Source organism: Electrophorus electricus, chromosome 18 (assembly GCF_041902795.1).
Source record: "Electrophorus electricus isolate QZ-2024a chromosome 18, ASM4190279v1, whole genome shotgun sequence".
Classification (NCBI taxonomy): domain Eukaryota; kingdom Metazoa; phylum Chordata; class Actinopteri; order Gymnotiformes; family Gymnotidae; genus Electrophorus; species Electrophorus electricus.
Genome location: NC_137514.1, coordinates 4,492,501 through 4,512,467, shown reverse-complemented (window position 1 = coordinate 4,512,467; position 19,967 = coordinate 4,492,501). Strand labels below are relative to the sequence as shown.

Sequence of the window (19,967 nt, the reverse complement as noted above, 5' to 3'; positions counted from 1 at the left end):
TAACAGAACATTTTAACAAATCTTTAATCTTTATTTAAGTACATTTCAATGCAATAGCCTAACAGTAGCTATTAAACCCCTGTTGTAATTTCCATATTGCTAGAGATATGTAGAGCTTAAAGGACAAATGAGTCTGATTAATTTATAGAACCGAGCAAGAATTTCTTAGTATGTCCAGCATCTATCAGCACAGGAACAGAATTTTCTTTTTCTTTTTTTGGATCATTTTGGTTTAAAAAACAAAACAAAGCCGAAATTGAATAAATAAAAAGAAATGGAATAAATGTTTATGGCTAAAATATTCTAGATTAAAAAGTAAAGTTCCCGTTTATTCCAGTTAGCCCTGAGTTTTCCCTAGTCTTTGTTATAGCCTGCTTCCCTTGTTTGCCTCCACGTTTGTTTTCTTTATCATGTATTCTCCGACTCTCCGTATTGGTACTATGACCCTGGACTACGACTACGACTCTGATTCTGAATTTGCCCTGAATAAATCTTGCTCTTCTCCACACATGCGTACGCCTCCTTACCGCTCGCCATTACACATATAGTTCATATTCTCAGTCTGCGTAACTGTTTCCCTTCTATTAACACCTAGTTTATTTTTTCTAGAATTCTTTATCTTTTAACAATGTATTAAGGAATTATTTAATATACTCAAGAAAGTACAAATAAATTAAAAACTATATGTGATTGTACATATTACAAGTAAATGTATGCAGTTATAATCCACCTTCACATATTATCAGCAGACTGAAAGAGAGGAAAACTCACTGTGGCTATGGAGGTAAAAGCCTGTATTTCAGATGGTTTACCAGTTAATCTTTTCCTATTTTGAAACACAGTCTAGAGTTTGAGGAACTGAATTCGGCTTTTCATCATGACAAGGGGCTCAGAGTGTGAGTGCACTGAAGTAAGTCATGGTGACTCTGCATTCAAACCATTTCCTTTTTTAGGGTGATAAGGTGTTTAGAAATGTCCTTGTGTTTCTTTCACAAACAGGAAAATAATATACAAATTAAAAATGAATGTTCTCATCTTTTATCACTATCACACTCGTGTTTTAGGTTGAGAAAAGGTGTGGGGCGGGGGGGGATTAGATACACCATCCACTTCAAAAGAACCCCTGAATTCTGTAACAGGGTTGCTGTTTAACAACTTGTCGTGTGTTGCAGTGCTGTGATGAGAAATTTTACAACAATTACCTAATAAAACATAATGGCTGTTCTTCTGTAGATACCTTAAAAAGCTTTGTGGAATGGATGGGGGACTGGAGTTACTGGAGCTGTATGATTCCATTTCAGCTGGGCTTAGCAGGTAACCTTATGCCATTTAAGACCAGGTAGTTGAGACATGAAAACTGACTTTAGCTTTCTTGGGGTGGCACTGCATTTGAAGCATTACTTCTTCCTGTGACATTGCATTTCCAAACCTTTTGGAAAATATTTCTTGCTTTATATGTTTCACATACAGAAAAAAAATACAGTTTAGGTGCAGATGTTTTTATCCTTGACCATAATCACATTCACAAATAAACATGAAGTTCCACATGAAGAAAAGTACATCTGACACACATTGTATGCACAAGGACAGCAGTCTGGTAGAGGTTGTGTAGGTGTGTGAAACTGCATAAATATCACAAATCCTCATAGAAAACAAACACTGCGCAGACTGAGTTCTGGAACTTTATTCATTTCAGTTATCGTCTCCTCCCATTCACAAGTCACATAGGATCAGACTGTAGACTCTCCTGTAGATGGAGAATTCCCTCATCATTTGTGAAAGGTGCTACATGAACTGAAATTATTGTTATTATTATTATTATTATTATTATTATTATTACGTAGAAACTGTGCTGCTTAGCACTCCAGTCCAGTTATGTGGTTGTTTCTCCACATCCACCAACAGATCTCGGACATCAGAAGCATGACATAGGCTGCACTGCTGGCAGTGGTAAAGACAGTATGGGGGTTTTCTACAATGCAGGAGGACCGACTCCAGATCTTTCAATATTTTTCTTTCCCCGATGATATTATAGATTGTAGAATATAAGAAAAATAATGGGGAGTTATTTTCAGAATTGCTTCCTCAAAATGATAAAGGTAAACTGGGTTCTGGTCAAGCACAGACACTGGGAATGTGAAATTCAGTAGCAAACCTTCCTTTCCATACAGCACCTGATTGTCCTGCTCCACTAAAGAGAAAACGGAGAGCTATGAGCCTACTACAAATCAATACCACACTCAATAAGAAGTTGTATGTGCTTGTTTGACTTGTGGTAGGTTGCTTACAAGAAGCTTAAAATCTTGAATTTGGTGCACCTAAAAATATGCACGTCAATTGTAACTAAATTAGAGGTTCAAGGTTGGTATTGTTGAACAGCATACTGACAGATGTATTATATTAAAACCAGTCATGCAATCACAGAATGAATTTCAATATAGCTAATCTTCCCATGGTAATCTCATGGTACATTCACATACTTATTTTTTCTTAATGCGCATGTGTTTGCCAATTCTTCCTCAGGTGAGGAAGATGATGATACTTACATAAGCTCCACGTACTCAGATCCCTGAGATCTGGCTATGGGAGGACCACTTATATACTTTAATAAAAACATTTTCTAAATATTTTTTCTTTGTTTGGAACACCAGTAGATTTGTAATACTCATTGCATGTAGCTTATCCTTTTACGTGGATATCAGGTTGTATTATGATTAATGACATCAAATATTTGCAACCCTTTGATGATGTGGAAGTGACCTGTTATCATTAAATATAAGTGGGTTGATGATTCAGTGTTACGAGCACGATGATGAAGGCCTGAATCCTAAGTCAAATAAACTACTACATCATATTATACGAGTGTTGTCCTTCTACTTAATGATTATTTGAATGGATTCAGCATGATAGCAGTATTGCACTCTCAAACCATTTCACTGCGAGTTATACTGTGTATGACTATGTACGTGACAAATAAAACAAACTTGAAACTTGAAACTATTGGTCAGGAGTGTAGCCTGCTTATTTATCTTTACTTTAATCTACGAGGTAAAGAAAATATTGCTCACATATACCCCAACAGTATAATAAGGATTTTTAAAAAAGTATTTAAAAGAAAATCTTTGACAACATTTTTCTGGAAAATATATTTAATGTTTCCATGCATTGCTCTATATCAGGCAAGACAGAATTATGTATTGTTTGGAATAACAATACATATGCTCTCACCTATGTTTAGAATGTTTTAGCAAGTTAATGATGTGACAAATTTATAGAATCATGGTAATAGGAAAAGCAGGGATGTGTGTATATGTATATATATATATATATATATATATATATATATATATATATATATATATATATATATATAATATTCAAAAGAAACATATTAATTGGCTTTAATCAAAACATGTTTATGTAGAGCATGCAAAGTCATGGAGAGTCTGAGAAAGCTGAGTGATGCCAATGTATCTATCTTTGTATTTTGCAGTTTGTCCTTCCTCACTCGTGGGCCAGTATTCAATCCAAGTCTTCTCGCCTAGGATGTACTGCAGTCTGCAAATAAGGACCCCCACAAAAAATGGACAAAACCACTCAACACCTATCAAACATAAAGCTCACATGGAAGAACATTAACATAGAACCAAACATAGAACCAAACCTTTTCAGTATGTATGAACACATATTATACATGCCCATCATAAGCAAATTATACCAGTGTTACATATGTACACTCAAATATGTACACTCAGTACCTTCCTCCTGCCCTTGGTAGGTCGATGCTCTGGCCCATGATGAGGTAGGTCTTGCCTTCCTCAAATCCAAATGATTCCTTACAGTTGGCATGACCTATGAAGCTTCTCACCTGTCCTTCCACACCTACATCAGAGCCTACAGAACAAATGTTTGTGTGAATACATTCGAACTTATAACACTGTCTTATATAAGTATTTTGTATAGACATGTTTAACCATATGAAACTCCATTTCGCTTGTAGGTCTAGATCAGGAGCCTCATTTATAAAACAAACTAAATGTCTTACCAATTTGTTCTTAAGAAATTGACTCAGCATTTGTGAGTGAATGATTTGTAAAAATTAGTGAACAAATTAATATTTGCACATAACTACAGGTGCAACAGAATTATTTATAAATCACAAATGATCCTAGGAAAATCGCTTGAGAATGAACATTTCAACATCTTTTAACTAAACTATATATACACTGCCTGGCCAAAAAAAAATAAAATCACACACTCTAATATTTTGTTGGACCGCCTTTAGCTTTGATTATGGCACGCATTCACTGTGGCATCATTTCCACAAGCTTCTGCAATGTCACAACATTTATTTCTGTCCAGAGTTGCATTAATTTTTCCCCAAAATCTTGTATTGATGATGGGAGATTTGGACCATTGCATAAAGTCTTCTCCAGCACATCCCAAAGATTCTCAATAGGGTTCAGGTCTGGACTCTGTGGTGGCCAATTCATTTATGAAAGTGATGTCTCATGCTCCCTGAACCACTTTTTCACAATTTGAGCCAGATGAATCCAGGGAAGAAAAAATCCATTGATGGAATAACCTGGTCATTCAGTATATTCTGGTAGTCAGCTGACCTCATTCTTTGGGCACATAATGTTGCTGAACCTAGACCTGACCAACTGCAGCAACCCCAGATCATAGCACTGCCCCCACAGACTTGTACAGTAGGTACTAGGCATGATGGGTGCATCACTTCAGATGCCTCTCTTCTTACCCTGATGCACCCATCACTCTGGAACAGGGTTCCAGGGTTCTGGACTCATCAGATCACATGACCTTCTTCCATTGCTCCAGAGTCTAATCTTTATGCTCCCTAGCAAATTGAAGCCGTTTTTGCTGATTAGCCTCACTGACAAGTGGTTTTCTTAAGGCTACACAGCTGTTTACTCCCAATCCCTTGAGTTCCATTCACATTGTGCATGTGGAAATGCTCTTACTTTCACTATTAAACTATTAAACATCCCTGAGGTCTACTGTTGTTTTTCTACAATTTGCTTTCACCACACGTTTAAGTGATCACTGATCACAATCATTCAAGATTTTTTTCCAACCACATTCCTTCCTCGAAGATGATGTTGCCCCACTGCCCTTCCAATTTTTAATAATGCGTTGGACAGTTCTGAACCCAATTTTAGTAGTTTCAGCAATCTCCTTAGATGTTTTCTCTGCTTGATGCATGGCAATAATTTGGCCCTTCTGAAACAGATTAACATCTTTTCCACGACCACAGGATGTGTCTTTTGACATGGTTGTTTAACAAATGAGAAGCTACTCACTGCATCAGTTAGGCTTAAATAACTTGTTGCCAGGTGAAACATAATCACCCATGCAGTAATTATCCAATTGGAGGCTCTATTTGTTTAGTTAAATCCAGGTGGTGATGTTTTTTTTTGGCCAGGCAGCGTATAATGTGGCAGTGTGTTCTCTCTAAGCTCTAGCTGCGTGCTCAGGCTTGCTAAATAAGATCTAGAAAGATAATATCAGCACTAGAAGCAGCCTGGTGGTAGAAGAGCAAACACAGTCATTCTTTCAGGTAAGGGATTAATGTGGCAACAAGATAAGTTTCAGAGTAAAAAAAAGGCATGTCTATTTACAGAAGACTAGACTTATCTTGAAATTTGACTGTAGATTTTTATTTTACACTGAAAAATAAAACAATTTAACTACATATTTATTTAGTTTGGATTTTGCAAAAATTTGCTACAGTACAGTTTATACTCTAACGTTTGTGACATGGCCTGGCATAGTTTCAAACCTTCGCTACTCTGACATGCCTAATCCAGCTCATTAGCTCATTTTAAAGACATTCATCAGACTCAGGCAGCACTTCCACCTTGTATTTCCTAATAAAGTGCATCATTACTTCATGGTATGAGTTGCACAAGGACACATATGTGCTATACATTTCATGGACAGGACAAGGCTGAGGGACATAGGCGTGCACACGGTGGTGCACCACCCTCTAGTGGTTGGTAGAGGACCTGCATGTCCACGACCATAAAAATAAATAAATAAACAAACAGCACCCCCACGTTTTAAAACACATTCCCATGGCTATGGAACAGGATGTTTACATGCATTGACGGGCATATATGAAAAAAAAGATGTCATACCTATTTTCAGGACCTTTTCAATCTTCATCTTGTAGGTGTCTGTATATGGTGTGAAATCCATACTTACTACTTTGGTTTTGTAAACTGAAAAAAGCAGACATTAGAACAAACATTAATTTGATTGGATTTCATATTAGAAACTTGATCTATTACTGTAACATTTCTGGACAAACTGTGTGTGAGTGCATGTGACAATAACAACTGGTACACAAATATCACAAAAGGGAACACAAAAGGGAAAGAGATGTTTCTCGATGTTACCGTACAGACACACAGAGTTCTCAGTGTTTACCATACAGACACACAGATGTTTACCGTAGTCCATGCCAGCTTCGCAAGCTTTTAGGTCCCGATCACCCTCATTAATTTTCTCTTTCTTCTGGATGCTACAGTTTTCTGTTTCAGGAGATAGTGAGTATGTCTCTTTCTCTCTCTTACACATTGTCATTTTACAAAAAATAATTAAAAATCTTTAAGATGGACTAATTTAAAGTGGTTATTTTATGTGGTATTTGTTGTGTGCAAATGCATTACTTGAACAAAAGGGGTGTAATTATGTAACTGTCACAAACATAAGATGCACAAATGATGTCTATATTTTGTTTTGGTTTCCATGACATTATCTGTAAATGCACCTTCAGCACACTGACAGAGGCCCTCCTGGTCATCACACAGTTTGGTTAGAGCACCACCTTTCTTTATAGGATGGTAGAACTTTACACAGCGGTTCCCTGTGAAAACACAAGAATTATCTGTTTGTGTGTAGAAGAGAGAGAGAGACAAAGATAGATATTCACAGAAACGTGTGTGTCAAAAAACACAAGCATTATCACAGACATTAAAACATAAACCGACTGTGTGTGTTTGTGTGTGTGTGTGTGTGTGTGTGTGTGTGTGTGTGTGTGTGTGTTTTAACATACCTGGAGAGTAATACTCATACACACTAACAGCAGCAGGTTGAAGCATTGCCACCTCTGTGACCTTGTGCAGTCTGAAAGCAATCCTGTCTGCCTCCCTGTGAGATATCTGGTAAGAAGCAGCAAAACCTTGTCAGACAGTAATTCATTTTGTATTTGTAATTGTGGAATATTTGAAAAATGCCAATGGGTTGTTTCCACGAGTACCTTATCTACATAGATGATGAGGGAGCCTCGTTCTGAAAGCTGTTTATCCATCTCAAACTTCGAAATGTATTTGTCACTTCCAGTTGTTAACTAATTTTATAAGTACAGAAACATTAAACATTTATTCATTTATCTATATTGTAAGTAGTACACCATTGTTTAATTACTGTAAAATTAATTAAAATTAAACTTTTAAAATAAATTTTTTTTTTTCTACTTAACTGATAGTATTTTATCTTTACAGATTCATTTTCGGGTATTTATAAAATAAACAGAACTTGCTGTAAGGCATAAAGCTACTGCAAGGGGAAGCAAAAAGAAAAAAGTTAAAATTATACTGCATTCTTCCACACAGTCAAGATGTTCCCTCTTTTCAGGATTGAGGTTTTTGAAACCACTTTTGAGGTCATCTAGGAGTACAGTATTTCAATATAATATAATTACTAATATTCATAATAAGTTATGTTAAAATGATATCAAGTCTCATGGAAGACAAGCATCAAGACTATTCTCTGTCCTGGCTCCTAGATGGTCGAATAAACTTCCACTTGTTGTCCAGACAGCCGAGTCCCTTGCAGTCTTCAAACGCTGACTGAAGACCCAACTATTCATGCAATATTTAAATGACTAGTTACCCTGCTACTATGTTGACTGACTGAAGCTAGTACTTATTGTAGGGTATTGTTTATTACACTGATGTTGACTACCAAACTCTAGTACTCACTGTCTAAGATAGAACTTATGTATTTTGTACATCTAGGCATCAGCACTGATCCCTGTATTTCTACAGTATTCTAGTTCATTAATATGTTGGACTCTAACCTACTGTTCTGGCTAGGATGTATTCTATGAGAAAATGACAAAGCACTTTTGTAAGTCGCTCTGGAAAAGAGCGTCTGCTAAATGCCACAAATGTAAATGATATACTATGTCAAAATTGCCTTGCTAAGTTGAAACTGATATGCATTAACTCAATTTAAAAAACACTGTAAAGCGGTAGAGTATACATTGCACTGAACACTATAAGTTATCAAAAAAAGACAAACAACCATTGCAACTTAGAAAGTAATTGTCAATATTTCTAAATTAAATGCAACAAATGCAAGGGTATTAAACCCCACTGGTATGCTGCTGTTATTATATTGCTATTGCTGTGTGAAATGTCATGTGTTTGAAAAGTCAAATCATATAATGACATATTTGGCAGACTTTCCTTACATCTGCCAGATCATTCTCATCCACCACAAAGCCTGTCAGCAAGCCCACATCCAAAATAGACATAGTGGCATCTCTGTTTGGATCCATATACCTGTAGAGAATAAAGAAACACGGAAATTAATTTACAAATTATTACAATTCGGAGAAACAGACAATTTGCATGTAAATAAAAATGTTATATTAGCCAGCTACAAAGTAAGATCAAGTGTAAGATGAAAAATACTCACACGGCTTCAATGGTGAGCAAATAACTTTCCTTAGCTCCTGGATACGTTACTGAAGACATGAGTTAAAAATATTAGTATGACTATCATTTCCAATAAAAAAAAGGGGTGGGGGTGGGGGGAGACATTTTCATTTGCTTGTTTTTGGGTCACAACTAGAATGGATATTAGTATTAAGAAAATAGGTCATGCTGAATCTTACCACGAGCTTCAACTCCCATCTTAACAGCAAGATTAAACATTTTACAATCGCTCTGCTTCTCAATAGGCCTAGCATAGTATACTGTCCACACCTGTAAGAGAAATATTTGATAATCCATTAATAATATGTAACCATATAGAAGCATACAGAGCAGGCTTAGTTGGTTAATACTCACTTGGAGAGATCCCATACCAGTTCCTTTAGCTGTAACCTTAAATTCCTGCTTAAGCTTAACCTGCACAGGCAACAAAACTGTTTATTCAGTCTTATCAATTTCATGATATAAGGCCAGTTTGTAATAAAAACAATGTTTGAATAAACTCAGTCAGGCATTACATGAATTTATACTCTTTACTTTTATGGTATTAATATCAACCTTGTGTCGTTGGGAAAATGGAGACACAGTAAGCAATTGATACCGGTTCATGCTGATTAAACAAATAATGAACAAAAACACAAAAGGAAATTATCTGAGCTAAAATGTACATTTTACCTTTTCAGAGTGTGTGAGATGTGAATATTCATTTTTGAAAATCCAACTAATGGGTCTATTTCGTCCAGTCACAACAATGTCCACTTGCAAGTCCATATTCTGAATTTTCTTCACCTGCATGTAGTACTCTGCCACAGCTTGGAACACTATTATGGTTGCCTAGTCGACATGAATTATGCAGAGTTGAGATAGAGCATAATTTCTGATAGTTTAGGAATTTAGTGCAGTCAGGGTAAATTCATGAAGCTGATCAAAGGAATTCAGTAGATTTCAATTTTTCTTTAAATAAAAATTTCTTCACTCCTAATTTGAGGAATGTACACTCAGTAAACCTTACTTCAGCTGCTCAGTTAGATATTTCTTCAACTTCCCATTAAGTTAAATTTTGAGTATATGCATTTCAGATACATTCTGGTTTCTTTCCTTTTCCAGCGTTTCTGGATCCGTGGCAACTACTTTAAAAATGAAATAAAAAATTCAAAGCTAATTTAACCCTATAAGTAATTTATCCAAGCCATGTACTGCTGAACAGACCTCTGGTTTTAGCGTGGGACGACCCCTGTGTGGGCCTACCTGAGTGGTGCCGTGACCCCCATACGGGCTGCTTTGCTTATTGAGCCAGTGCACTGCTTTCCCTGCCGCGTCATACTCCTTTGCCTTCACCAGAGCCAGCAGGGCGTAGCCCGTGGCCTCTAGGGAGAAGTGGAGCCCTCTAGGAACTTGCCAGTAAGAACCATCTGTTCATGTGATGAAAAAAGGGAACCGTACAGTGGTTATGTCTCAAAACTTACTCCAAATGACGTTGTTGTGATGTATTATTAGTAAATATTTATACTAATTAGTAATCAGTAAATATTTATAGTAAATATTAGTAAATATTTAGGCTATAAAACTGATGCTCAAAACAGTTCTGAAATTTGAATGTCGAGATGCACTGGCCTCCAGAGGAGTACTTCATCAGGAGCTTTTTGTTGAATTTGTCAGCATTGGCCATGGCGTAGGAAGTCATGGCAACAGCGTATGGATTGGTTAAAGTGGGAATTTTACGTTCCAGATACTCGATGGCCTTCTTTATGCTGTCTGGAAGATTCTAAATAATGCACAAGAAAGATATACAGAAACAGTGGGGTTTTTTTTTACATTTTGGTCCATCTTACATCTTACATTTTGGTCCATCTTACATCTTACTTAACTTACATTTATAAATTTGGCACAGAGTTTGTGGCCCTCTTGCAAGGCAATGACAACAAATGCTGTCAGTGATGCATCAGAATCCTTCCCTCGCACATCACCCTGAAATCACACAGAAAAACCTTTTCCATGGGATTTTACTGAAATAATGCAAATATATTCAACCGAAAGCCAAAGATGGATCTGAACTTACGACCATCTCTCCGTGATACACAGGCGCGCCCTCTTTAAACATGCCATCTGGCATTTGCGTGTTCAGAATGAGCCACTTGAGAGCGCTGCAGAGAACGTTTTCCTGGATGGCAACGAGATCACTGGCCAGTGCAAAGACTTTGCCTACATATGCAGTCAGCCTTCATAACAAATCCAACAGAAATGAAAGCAGTGAGTAATGAACAAATGAGTGGTGAGTATAATATAATGGAAGAGAAGAGGACTGGAGTCCTCTTTTGCAGGTGCGGATTTTCACCATGTGCTGCTGGGTGTGTTGATCCAAGCACCATATGAGCCGTCCTGTTTACGGAAAGTCAACTCTTTTTCGTAACCTGAGAGAGACAGATAGGCGGGGAGTGTTTCATCAATTTCAGTGGGGAAGGAGACGTTGCACCTATCGTGAAAGACTTTTGGAATTATATAATAACTGAGTTTCAGATGATGCTATGAGTCCCTAATGATCTTTTGAGGTTTAGAAAATGTTGGTGTCCCTTGCCTAGTCTGTTATATAGCTTCTGTCATTGCTGATCATGACTTAACAGTCAGATCCATTCATTGGTCAATGCAAGCACCTCATCAAACATATTATACACCATTTTATACCTGACCATACCAGGATAACTTGCTAAAGTGGTTGTTTGGGCAAATGAATGTAATCAAGAATGCAATAGAAACTGGAAATATCCTCTCAAAACATAACTCCCCTGTCATGGTTGGAAGCAGACAATGAGAGAGCAGGCAATGAGATAATCCAGCTCATGTCTATAATCTTACTGATTTACATTTCATGAGATAAAACCTAAATCACTCTACTTACAACATTTGTCATTCTGTCAAAATTGAGTTGTTTGGGGTGGGGGTGGGGTGGGGGGGTTGCCCCATAAGATGGCCCCAGAAGTCAATTTCAATGGACACTTTATTTACTTAGTATAACTGCCAATAATACTTGCATAAGAGGTATGATGTGATCTGACATTTAGTATGAAGAATTAGCTGGCCTTCTATCCTCTAGCCTAATACATAACAATGATCACATGAATGCCATTTAAAAAGGAAAATATCATTGCATTTAAAACATTGTGGCAGATATTGCAACTTTTTCTTCTAAATTTAATAAAAATATACAAAAGTATTTTTGGGGACAAATCCAATAGCTCAGAATATTATAGTGAATAAATAGCTCCCAACCCCCAATTCTACCTTTTGCAGTGTAGATTTGCAGTATCCATGATGACTGTTGAAGACTGCAATTATCTTGGGTTTTTTATGAAGTAACTAGTGTACTGTGTTAGCTAGCTAGGGACCATGTTAGCTAGGAACCAACACAGCTCAGTCAAGTTATCACAGACATTTATGGGAAACAGTTTGACACAGCTAACATTACTTCATGAGAGAGCAGATTGTATTTTATTAATCATAGAATTACATTCAAGTTTTTATAAAAGCTGTTTACAAACACAATGGATGCTGGAAATCATGGGTATATGGGTACATATGTTTAAGGATGATTCATATATGTAGTGTCTTGTATTTTGTACTAGACTGTATATTGTACAAAATTGCACTTCCAAGAAAGGGCAGCCAATTCCACTTCTGGGTTTAAGTGGATCCAGATACTCCCACTAGGTAGCTTTTAAAATAACTATTTAGTTAATAAAGTTAGGGCTTGAGGGTCTCTTAATAATTAATATCAACAATCAGGCAATGTTATTCTTTGTAAATGGCAAATTACCTTAATGCTCACCTGTCTGGATGTGTTTGATGGCTTCGCCACGCCGGCTCGCACCAACTCCCTCCCACTGCTTTGTGCTGTCTAGGTAGTGCGTGGCGATGAGGGGCAGGGTCATAAAGATCATGTTCTGCTCACCACAGCCGTGGGGCTGCACAATAAGGCGACCCATGAACTCGCCACTGATGGCCTGCTCGATAGTCTGACTGACCTCTTGACCTGCAGGACAGCAAATGAGAGATGGACAATTGTCAACTTTCACACTGCTCACTAAAAAGTCAGCGACCATCTGTGAAGAGCAGGAAATTATATAGCTGTATACTGTCTGATCAAGCTGTTAAATCACTGGAATCACACATGCCACCAACGTGACTGTCAGCAGACACTTTTGTTTTTATTATTTAATCTATGATTTCACAATTTAGCTAAATTAATTTGCAGTTTTGTGTGAACCATGTAAAATGCAGTGTTATATATGTACCTAGAGAGGATCATAAAAATAATCATAATATAATGGTATAGACACATTCCATATTCATCTTACCTGACACAGTGATGTACGTGTCAGCAGGACTGTTTGGAATCTGTCCATCTGGTATTTCAGTTTTCACATACACATTTTGCACTCCATCTACTCACAGCAAGCAAACGAAACAAGGATGGAGTGACAGTAAGAAAATATATTTTTTTTCATTATCTATTGACAATCAGTTTGGGTCAGTACAGCAGTATTGTAACAAACACTAAATTCCTCACCTGGGTATTTTGAGGGGTTGAGCACCTCATTTAGTTCCACCTTTTTTTTTAAAACTCCTTCAGACTGAGCAAGAAGAAGATCATATCATAGTGCTCACACAGAGGTCAAGATGAAATAATGTCACTGATTATACAGGGTTTTACTGTTGTTTTTTCTTCATTTCATTCTTATTTTCTTAATAATGATCACATGGGTATCTTGAGGGTGTTATATGTGAAGTCTGGGTCTGGCCTTACATTGTCTTTTGCTAAGATTTTTTTTTTTATCTTATACTGGAGCACAGTACTAATTGTCAGAGTACCTAAAGCGCAAAAGTTGTAGTGTACATTATTATTATTAGTATTATTATTATTATTATTATTATTAGTTGCATTTATATAGCGCCTTTCTCAAACTCAAGGTCGCTCAAGGTCTTTTTTTTTTTTTTGTGACACACACATTCTTGTTGAGAAGAGTTTTTTCTTCTGCTGTCCTGTACTAACAAGAAACTCACCACCACCTTCAGGGTCTTCCTCACTCCATCAGAGCGAGTCTTGCCTGAAACCTTCACTTCGATGGAGTGTTCCCCGATTTCCATTGGAATGAGTATGTACGAAACGGACCTGGAGGACCTGGCATCAATGGAAACCACCATACGGAACTTGCCCTTCTTGCTGGCTGCACTACAGATGTGCTCTGTCTCTAAGAAGTCCACACGCATTCTCTGAAAAAGGAAAACGGGTAGATGTAAGGAAATGCACACTAAAAGGTAAAGTTCATTATGAGAAATTGAGGGAGGCCAAATGCCATAAACATGTCATGAAATGTCAATGCTTTTACACTTAAGACAACTGAGGAAATGTACCTCAAGCCTCCTATTTGAATAGTTGTGCAGAATGGCCTTGATTTCTAATTGCTCATTGCGCACTGCTGAGTAAGGCAACTTCAGGTCCACAAAGAAGTCCTTCACAACTACCATTTCATAAGGATCAGCTACGCAAATACCTAAACAGAGAAAGGGGGAGAGAAACAGGGAGAGAGAGAGAGAAGCACCATATTCTGTCAAATTTTAAGATCATCAAGGTTTAAGGGTTAATGTCACTGTATAAATTGCTTACAACATGAGTCAGTGTTCAGTTGGTTAGACATGGCCGTAGGCTGAAGGACTGGGTACTTACCATGGGTCTTAGACAGACTGATGGCCAGCACCTGCCAGGTAGTAATGGAGTCTTTCAGATAGTTTTCTTTCATGGTGAGAGTTGTGGTCACACTGGAAGAATCAGCAGGGAAAAACAGCAGATCAGTGTCACAGGTCAGTACCAGCTAATCACTACATGAAGTGATAACCCACAGGCCTTATATAATTCTTAAAAATAATAAGTGTGTGCTATAAATACAGTGACTTGCAAAAGTATTCCATCCACTTAAAAGTCATCTGAAATTATATTAGTGATTAATGACTTTCAAAAAAATTGTGGGGACATGTCTCCAGCATATATTACACACATGTTGATCACACATACAAATCCTGCAACCATTTAGCTAATTTAAAAAATGGTTTAAAAGGTACATTTTGGCCTGTTTGGAAAGAGCGTGATGGCAAACATAGCCATCACGGCGTACACAGAGAGGACTGTGACTTACTGTGGGTGTGAAATAGGAAGAAACTTTAAATGGATAAGGACTGAGGAGAGAAGGACAATTTTGCTGCCTCACCAAACACAACCCCAGTGAAGTATGGGGGTAGAAGTGTGGGGACAGCAGCATCATGTAGTGAGGGTGCTTTTCCTTACAGGGCACCTTGTTAAAACTGAAGGACAGATGGTGCGAAGTACATAAAGATTCTGCAAGACAACCTGTTTCAGTCTGCTAAAAAAAAAAACAACTAACCTTAGGAGAATCTTTACCTCAAAGCATTGTAAGAATATTTTTCTTTCTATACTTTTGTCATTTCTGTAAGGCATTGTATAATAAAAGCAGAGGGCTTCTTGGTTTACCACACCTGTAGAAACCTCAAAGGGTATCACAGCAGGAGAGGCACAACTCACTTGATGGATTTGACACCAGATGTTTGTGTGTTTCCTAAGAGAAGTCCTTATCTTAGTGATTCTCATGCTATATATGACTCCAAGGAAGTTCATTTAATGACACCAGGTGCTCTGTGCCTCCCCCCGGGGGAACTCTCTATTCTCTCATGCCTGTTTGACTATAGGAAGGGGGTACATTTCTTGTAACCAGGTATAAAGAGCCAACCTATTAGAATTAGACCTGGAACTGGAAATGGGATTAGGTAAAACAGGGACTGAGAACTGGAACTAGATTGTTGTTTATTGAGCTGTTAAAGACAGACATCGAGCTCAATAAACAATAATCTAACTCAAACACCAGAGTCTCAACTCTTTAATATGCATAAAATAAAATTTGTAAATTTGTAAATCTGCCAAGAGGAATGAATAAAAGTCATTCCCAAATAGGGTGCAAACCAGATATAAGCTTGCCTCAATATCCTTAAGGCTGTCACTGCAGTGAAAAGTAGATCTGCGCAGTACTAGTCAGAAGGGGTTTACGTATTTATGATACCAGTATTTTTTTTGCTTTGCAATAAAAATGCTGGATGGAATAATCTGTGTCATTTATAATCTAGACAAATCTGTTGACTTTTAATGGGGCTGAATGTTTTTGCAAGACACTGCATGGGGTAGAATTACCATATTCATATTATACTGTAATTATTATTGTTCTTTAACATGAGAGGTATGCATACAAGTACATTTACATAGCATGAAATGTTTGTTTCAGATACAAAATTGCCAGTGTGTGAAAGACAGTATATATAAAAATTTATTACGGTATGTGAAAGGGGCCATAATCCATAAAAGTGTTTAGTAAAATCCAATTCATGTACAATCACAACCCACAATCAAATTATTTGTCATATCTGCTTCTATTCCCCCTGACCCACCAAACTTTCACTAGCCATAATCCCCATTTCAGTCCTGCATTACACAATCATCCATCAACTTACTCTTGCTAATTGTCTCCTGATTACAGATGTGTAACCAGTCCTCTGTCCTTTAGTTTTGCCAATTTATACTGTCAGTGCATGTGTCTCTTTCTGTCTATCTCACATCTATATTTCACTGTTGTTTCAGAGTCTTTTTGGTATCTTGGGTTCGGAAAAAATACTGATATTCTTTGTTCTTTGATATTCTTTGATATTCTTGATATTCTTGGTATTCTTTTACTAGCGAGTCTTCATAATTTCACAGACCTTTTACATATGGAATTTGTTAAAAAGGAAAACCAAACTCTCTGCATGTACCATGGCTGGTTTCCTTGGCAGGGTGGTAGCTCCGGGTCCTCCCATAGCCAGCTCTCAGGGAACTGAGTACGTGATATGATATCATCAGGGTTTAGGTAGGCTTCATCATCTTCTTCACCTGAGGAAGCATTGGCAAACACATGCCAAGAAGGAAGAAACAAGCACACGAATTTCCATGAGAAGATTATGATGAAATATTATTGGTAGTGATTAGTTATACTGTTCATTTTGCATGACTGGTTTTAATATAATAAGTCTGTCAGTATGCTGTTCAACAATACCAACCTTGAACCTCAAATTTAGTTACAATGGATGTACATATTTTTAGGTGAACCACAGTCAAGATTTTAAGCTTCTTGGAATACAGTTTTTACCAACCTCCCACAAGTCAAACAAGCACAGCACAGACAGCACAGTGTGTTCTTACTGCGAGCCAGGTACAGCTCCTCCTCCCTCTCCTTCTTTGTGTGTGTCAGCATCACCGTGCAGCAGTGCAGGAAAGCCCCGATACACTCTGCACCGTCTGTGATGAACGCAGCCCTCCGTTCACACGTGTACCCCAGGTTGTTCTTCTTCAGGCCATCTCCACAACATTTCTTTAGATCACCACTGTACTTACCAACTGGAAATGAAAGAACAAAGAGAAGAAGGTAAGAATATTGAACATAATCATGGCTAAGAATGACCCGAAGATCATAGTTATCTACAGACATCATTAAGGAGCAGAATGTAGATTTTACAACCATGGAGGTATGTGATCAACAGTAGAGCTTCTTACTGAGTGTGGTAGTGATTTGTAGTAGGCTTATAGCTCTCCGTTTTCTATTTAGTGGAGCAGGACAATCAGGTGCTGTATGGAAAGAAAGGTTTGCTACTAAATTTCACATTCCCAGTGTCTGTGCTTGACCAGAACCCAGTTTGCATTAAGTATGAGTACTTTTATCGTCTTATGGAAGCAATGAAAACAATTCCCTATTAAATGTCTTATATTCTACAATCTATGATGTCACCAGGGAAAGAAATATATAGAAAGTACTTGTTCTGGAATCGGTCCCTCCTGCTTTGTCGGACTCAAACAGCAGACCTGCATCATAGAAAACTCCCATACTGTCTTTACCACTGCCAGCTGTGCAACCTGTGTCGTGCTTCTCAATGATGTCCCAGATCTGTTGATGGATATGGAGAAACAATCACACAAATGGACTGGAGTGCTAAGCAACATAGTCTCTACCTAATAATAACAACAACAATATTAATAATAATAATAATAATAATAATAATAATAATAATAATAATAATAATAATAATAATAATAATAATTAGTTTGTGTAGCACCTTTCACAAACCCAAGTATGGTTTATAATGGAGAGGGGAAAAAGGCCCCACACATTGTAGGACATAGAGAGAAGAACTGTGTGTAGTAAAGAGGAAGGTTTTAAATTGAGTTTTGAAGGATGAGAGGTTAGAGCAGTCACGAGATCACAGCAGAGAATTCCAGACTTCAGGACCAGCAGCAGCACTGACAATAGTCTAGTATGAGGGACTCCATAACCAAAGGATTCTCCAGTAGCATTTATTACAATAATAAGTATCAATGGAAAAGTTTAATACAATGTTTCCCAAACACAACATGAAACTACAAGACATTTAGACAACTGCATACCTTGGTCTGCGTTAGTCTGTTCTTGTTGAGCACAAAGATGCCTTTATCCACAGCTACCAAACCAACTTTGGCACCTGGATCTCCAGTGATTGTGAGAACAAAGTCATCCCCCGGCTCATAGCTTCCCTTGGGATCCTTCACGCTCACTTCCAGCTTGTGAAGAGAAATGTATGTACACTGATTATAAATCGATCCAGACGCAAGATTCTGACCAGAACTTCCAGGTGGTGTGCTGAGGCATGGCTAAAACTACAGTAAAAAAAATTGCTCTTTATTTAGACAATACTATACTAGATAGCTACTAGATAATACTATTCTAACAATGCCGTTCTTTAGATAAGCATATTTATATGAAATGCTTAACAGAAAGGGCCTAGTTATTGGTTAAATTTCATCCTTAATCTACCTCTGGCATAAATGCTCTGAAAATCCCAAGTAACAAATCTGCTTTTGGCAAGCTAGCACTGGCAATGTCACGGGATGCTCCCCCCCCCACAAGTCACGTGGCACAGCCTGCAGCCTACAGGGGGAACCACATGTGTTTGTGGCTACGCCCTCTGCAAGGACACACACCTGCATGGGGTTAATCATTACGTGTTTGTCTGTCTATTTAAACCCCAGTTAGTGTGTGCCTCAGTGTGGGTCATTGTAGGTGTTGTAGTAGTAGTGGTAGTAGTGGTAGTAGTAGTAGTAGTAGTATAGTAGTAGTAATAGTGGTGGTAGTAGTAGTAGTATAGTAGTAGTATAGTGGTAGTAGCAGTAGTAGTAGTAGTATAGTAGTGGTAGTAGCAGTAATAGAAGTAGTAGTAGTAGTAGTAGTAGTAGTAGCAGTAGTAGTAGTAATAGTAGTAGTGGTAGTAGTAGTAGTATAGTAGTAGTGGTAATAGTACTACTAGTAATAGTAATAGTAGTAGTAGTATAGTAGTAGTAGTAGTAGTAGTAGTATAGTAGTAGTAGTAGTAGTAGTAGTAGTAGTAGTAGTGGTAGTAGTAGTAGTAATAGTAGTAGTAGTATAGTAATAGTAGTAGTAGTATAGTAGTAGTGGTAATAGTAGTAGTAGTAATAGTAATAGTAGTATAATATCAGTAGTAGTAGTATAGTAGTAGTAGTAGTAGTATAGTAGCAGTAGTAGTAGTAGTAGTATGGTAGTTGTGGTAATACTAGCAGTAGTAGTAGTAGTAGTAGTAGTAGTAGTAGTAGTAGTAGTAGTAGTAGTATAGTAGCAGCAGTAGTAGTAGTAGTATAGTAGTAGTGGTAGTAGTAGTAGTAGTAATAGTAATAGTCGTAGTAGTATAGTAGTAGTATAGTGGTAGTAGTAGTATAGTAGTAGTGGTATAGTAGTAGTAGTAATAGTAATAGTAGTAGTAGTAATATAGTAGCAGTAGTATAGTAGTAGTAGTAGTAGTAGTAGTAGTAGTAGTAGTATAGTAGCAGTAGTAGTAGTAGTAGTAGTAGTAGTAGTAGTAGTAGTGGTATAGTAGTAGTAGTAGTGGTAGTAGTAGTAGTAGTAGTAGTAATAGTAATAGTCGTAGTAGTATAGTAGTAGTATAGTGGTAGTAGTATAGTAGTAGTGGTATAGTAGTAGTAGTATAGTGGTAGTAGCATAGTATCAGTAGTAGTATAGTAGCAGTAGTAGTATAGTGGTAGTAATATAGTAGTATAGTAGTAGTGGTATAGTAGCAGTAGTAGAAGTA

At 37.4% G+C, this 19,967-nt stretch overlaps 1 protein-coding gene across 3 annotated transcripts in view; it reads right to left on the bottom strand.

Annotated features, from left to right (window-relative positions):
* Positions 1–3,311: 3,311 nt before the first annotated feature.
* The window catches only part of LOC113591922 (complement C3-like), a 27,376-nt gene continuing 10,720 nt past the window's right edge, over positions 3,312–19,967 (bottom strand). For all 3 annotated transcript variants that reach the window (XM_035534533.2, XM_081701233.1, XM_081701234.1), the window contains exons 15-42: positions 18,274–18,426; positions 17,647–17,776; positions 17,389–17,460; positions 17,038–17,232; positions 16,611–16,728; positions 14,467–14,558; positions 14,154–14,293; positions 13,803–14,012; positions 13,309–13,372; positions 13,097–13,183; positions 12,568–12,771; positions 11,080–11,155; positions 10,804–10,963; positions 10,617–10,712; positions 10,359–10,509; positions 9,993–10,156; positions 9,420–9,578; positions 9,102–9,161; positions 8,927–9,017; positions 8,728–8,776; positions 8,501–8,591; positions 7,283–7,372; positions 7,079–7,184; positions 6,794–6,889; positions 6,474–6,554; positions 6,159–6,242; positions 3,759–3,894; positions 3,312–3,558 (exon numbers count right to left, since the gene is read on the bottom strand). In XM_035534533.2, coding sequence (XP_035390426.1) covers positions 3,417–3,558; positions 3,759–3,894; positions 6,159–6,242; positions 6,474–6,554; positions 6,794–6,889; positions 7,079–7,184; positions 7,283–7,372; positions 8,501–8,591; positions 8,728–8,776; positions 8,927–9,017; positions 9,102–9,161; positions 9,420–9,578; positions 9,993–10,156; positions 10,359–10,509; positions 10,617–10,712; positions 10,804–10,963; positions 11,080–11,155; positions 12,568–12,771; positions 13,097–13,183; positions 13,309–13,372; positions 13,803–14,012; positions 14,154–14,293; positions 14,467–14,558; positions 16,611–16,728; positions 17,038–17,232; positions 17,389–17,460; positions 17,647–17,776; positions 18,274–18,426 — 3,297 coding nt within the window. In that variant the 3' untranslated portion in view covers positions 3,312–3,416. The remainder of the gene's footprint in view (positions 3,559–3,758; positions 3,895–6,158; positions 6,243–6,473; positions 6,555–6,793; positions 6,890–7,078; positions 7,185–7,282; positions 7,373–8,500; positions 8,592–8,727; positions 8,777–8,926; positions 9,018–9,101; positions 9,162–9,419; positions 9,579–9,992; positions 10,157–10,358; positions 10,510–10,616; positions 10,713–10,803; positions 10,964–11,079; positions 11,156–12,567; positions 12,772–13,096; positions 13,184–13,308; positions 13,373–13,802; positions 14,013–14,153; positions 14,294–14,466; positions 14,559–16,610; positions 16,729–17,037; positions 17,233–17,388; positions 17,461–17,646; positions 17,777–18,273; positions 18,427–19,967) is intronic.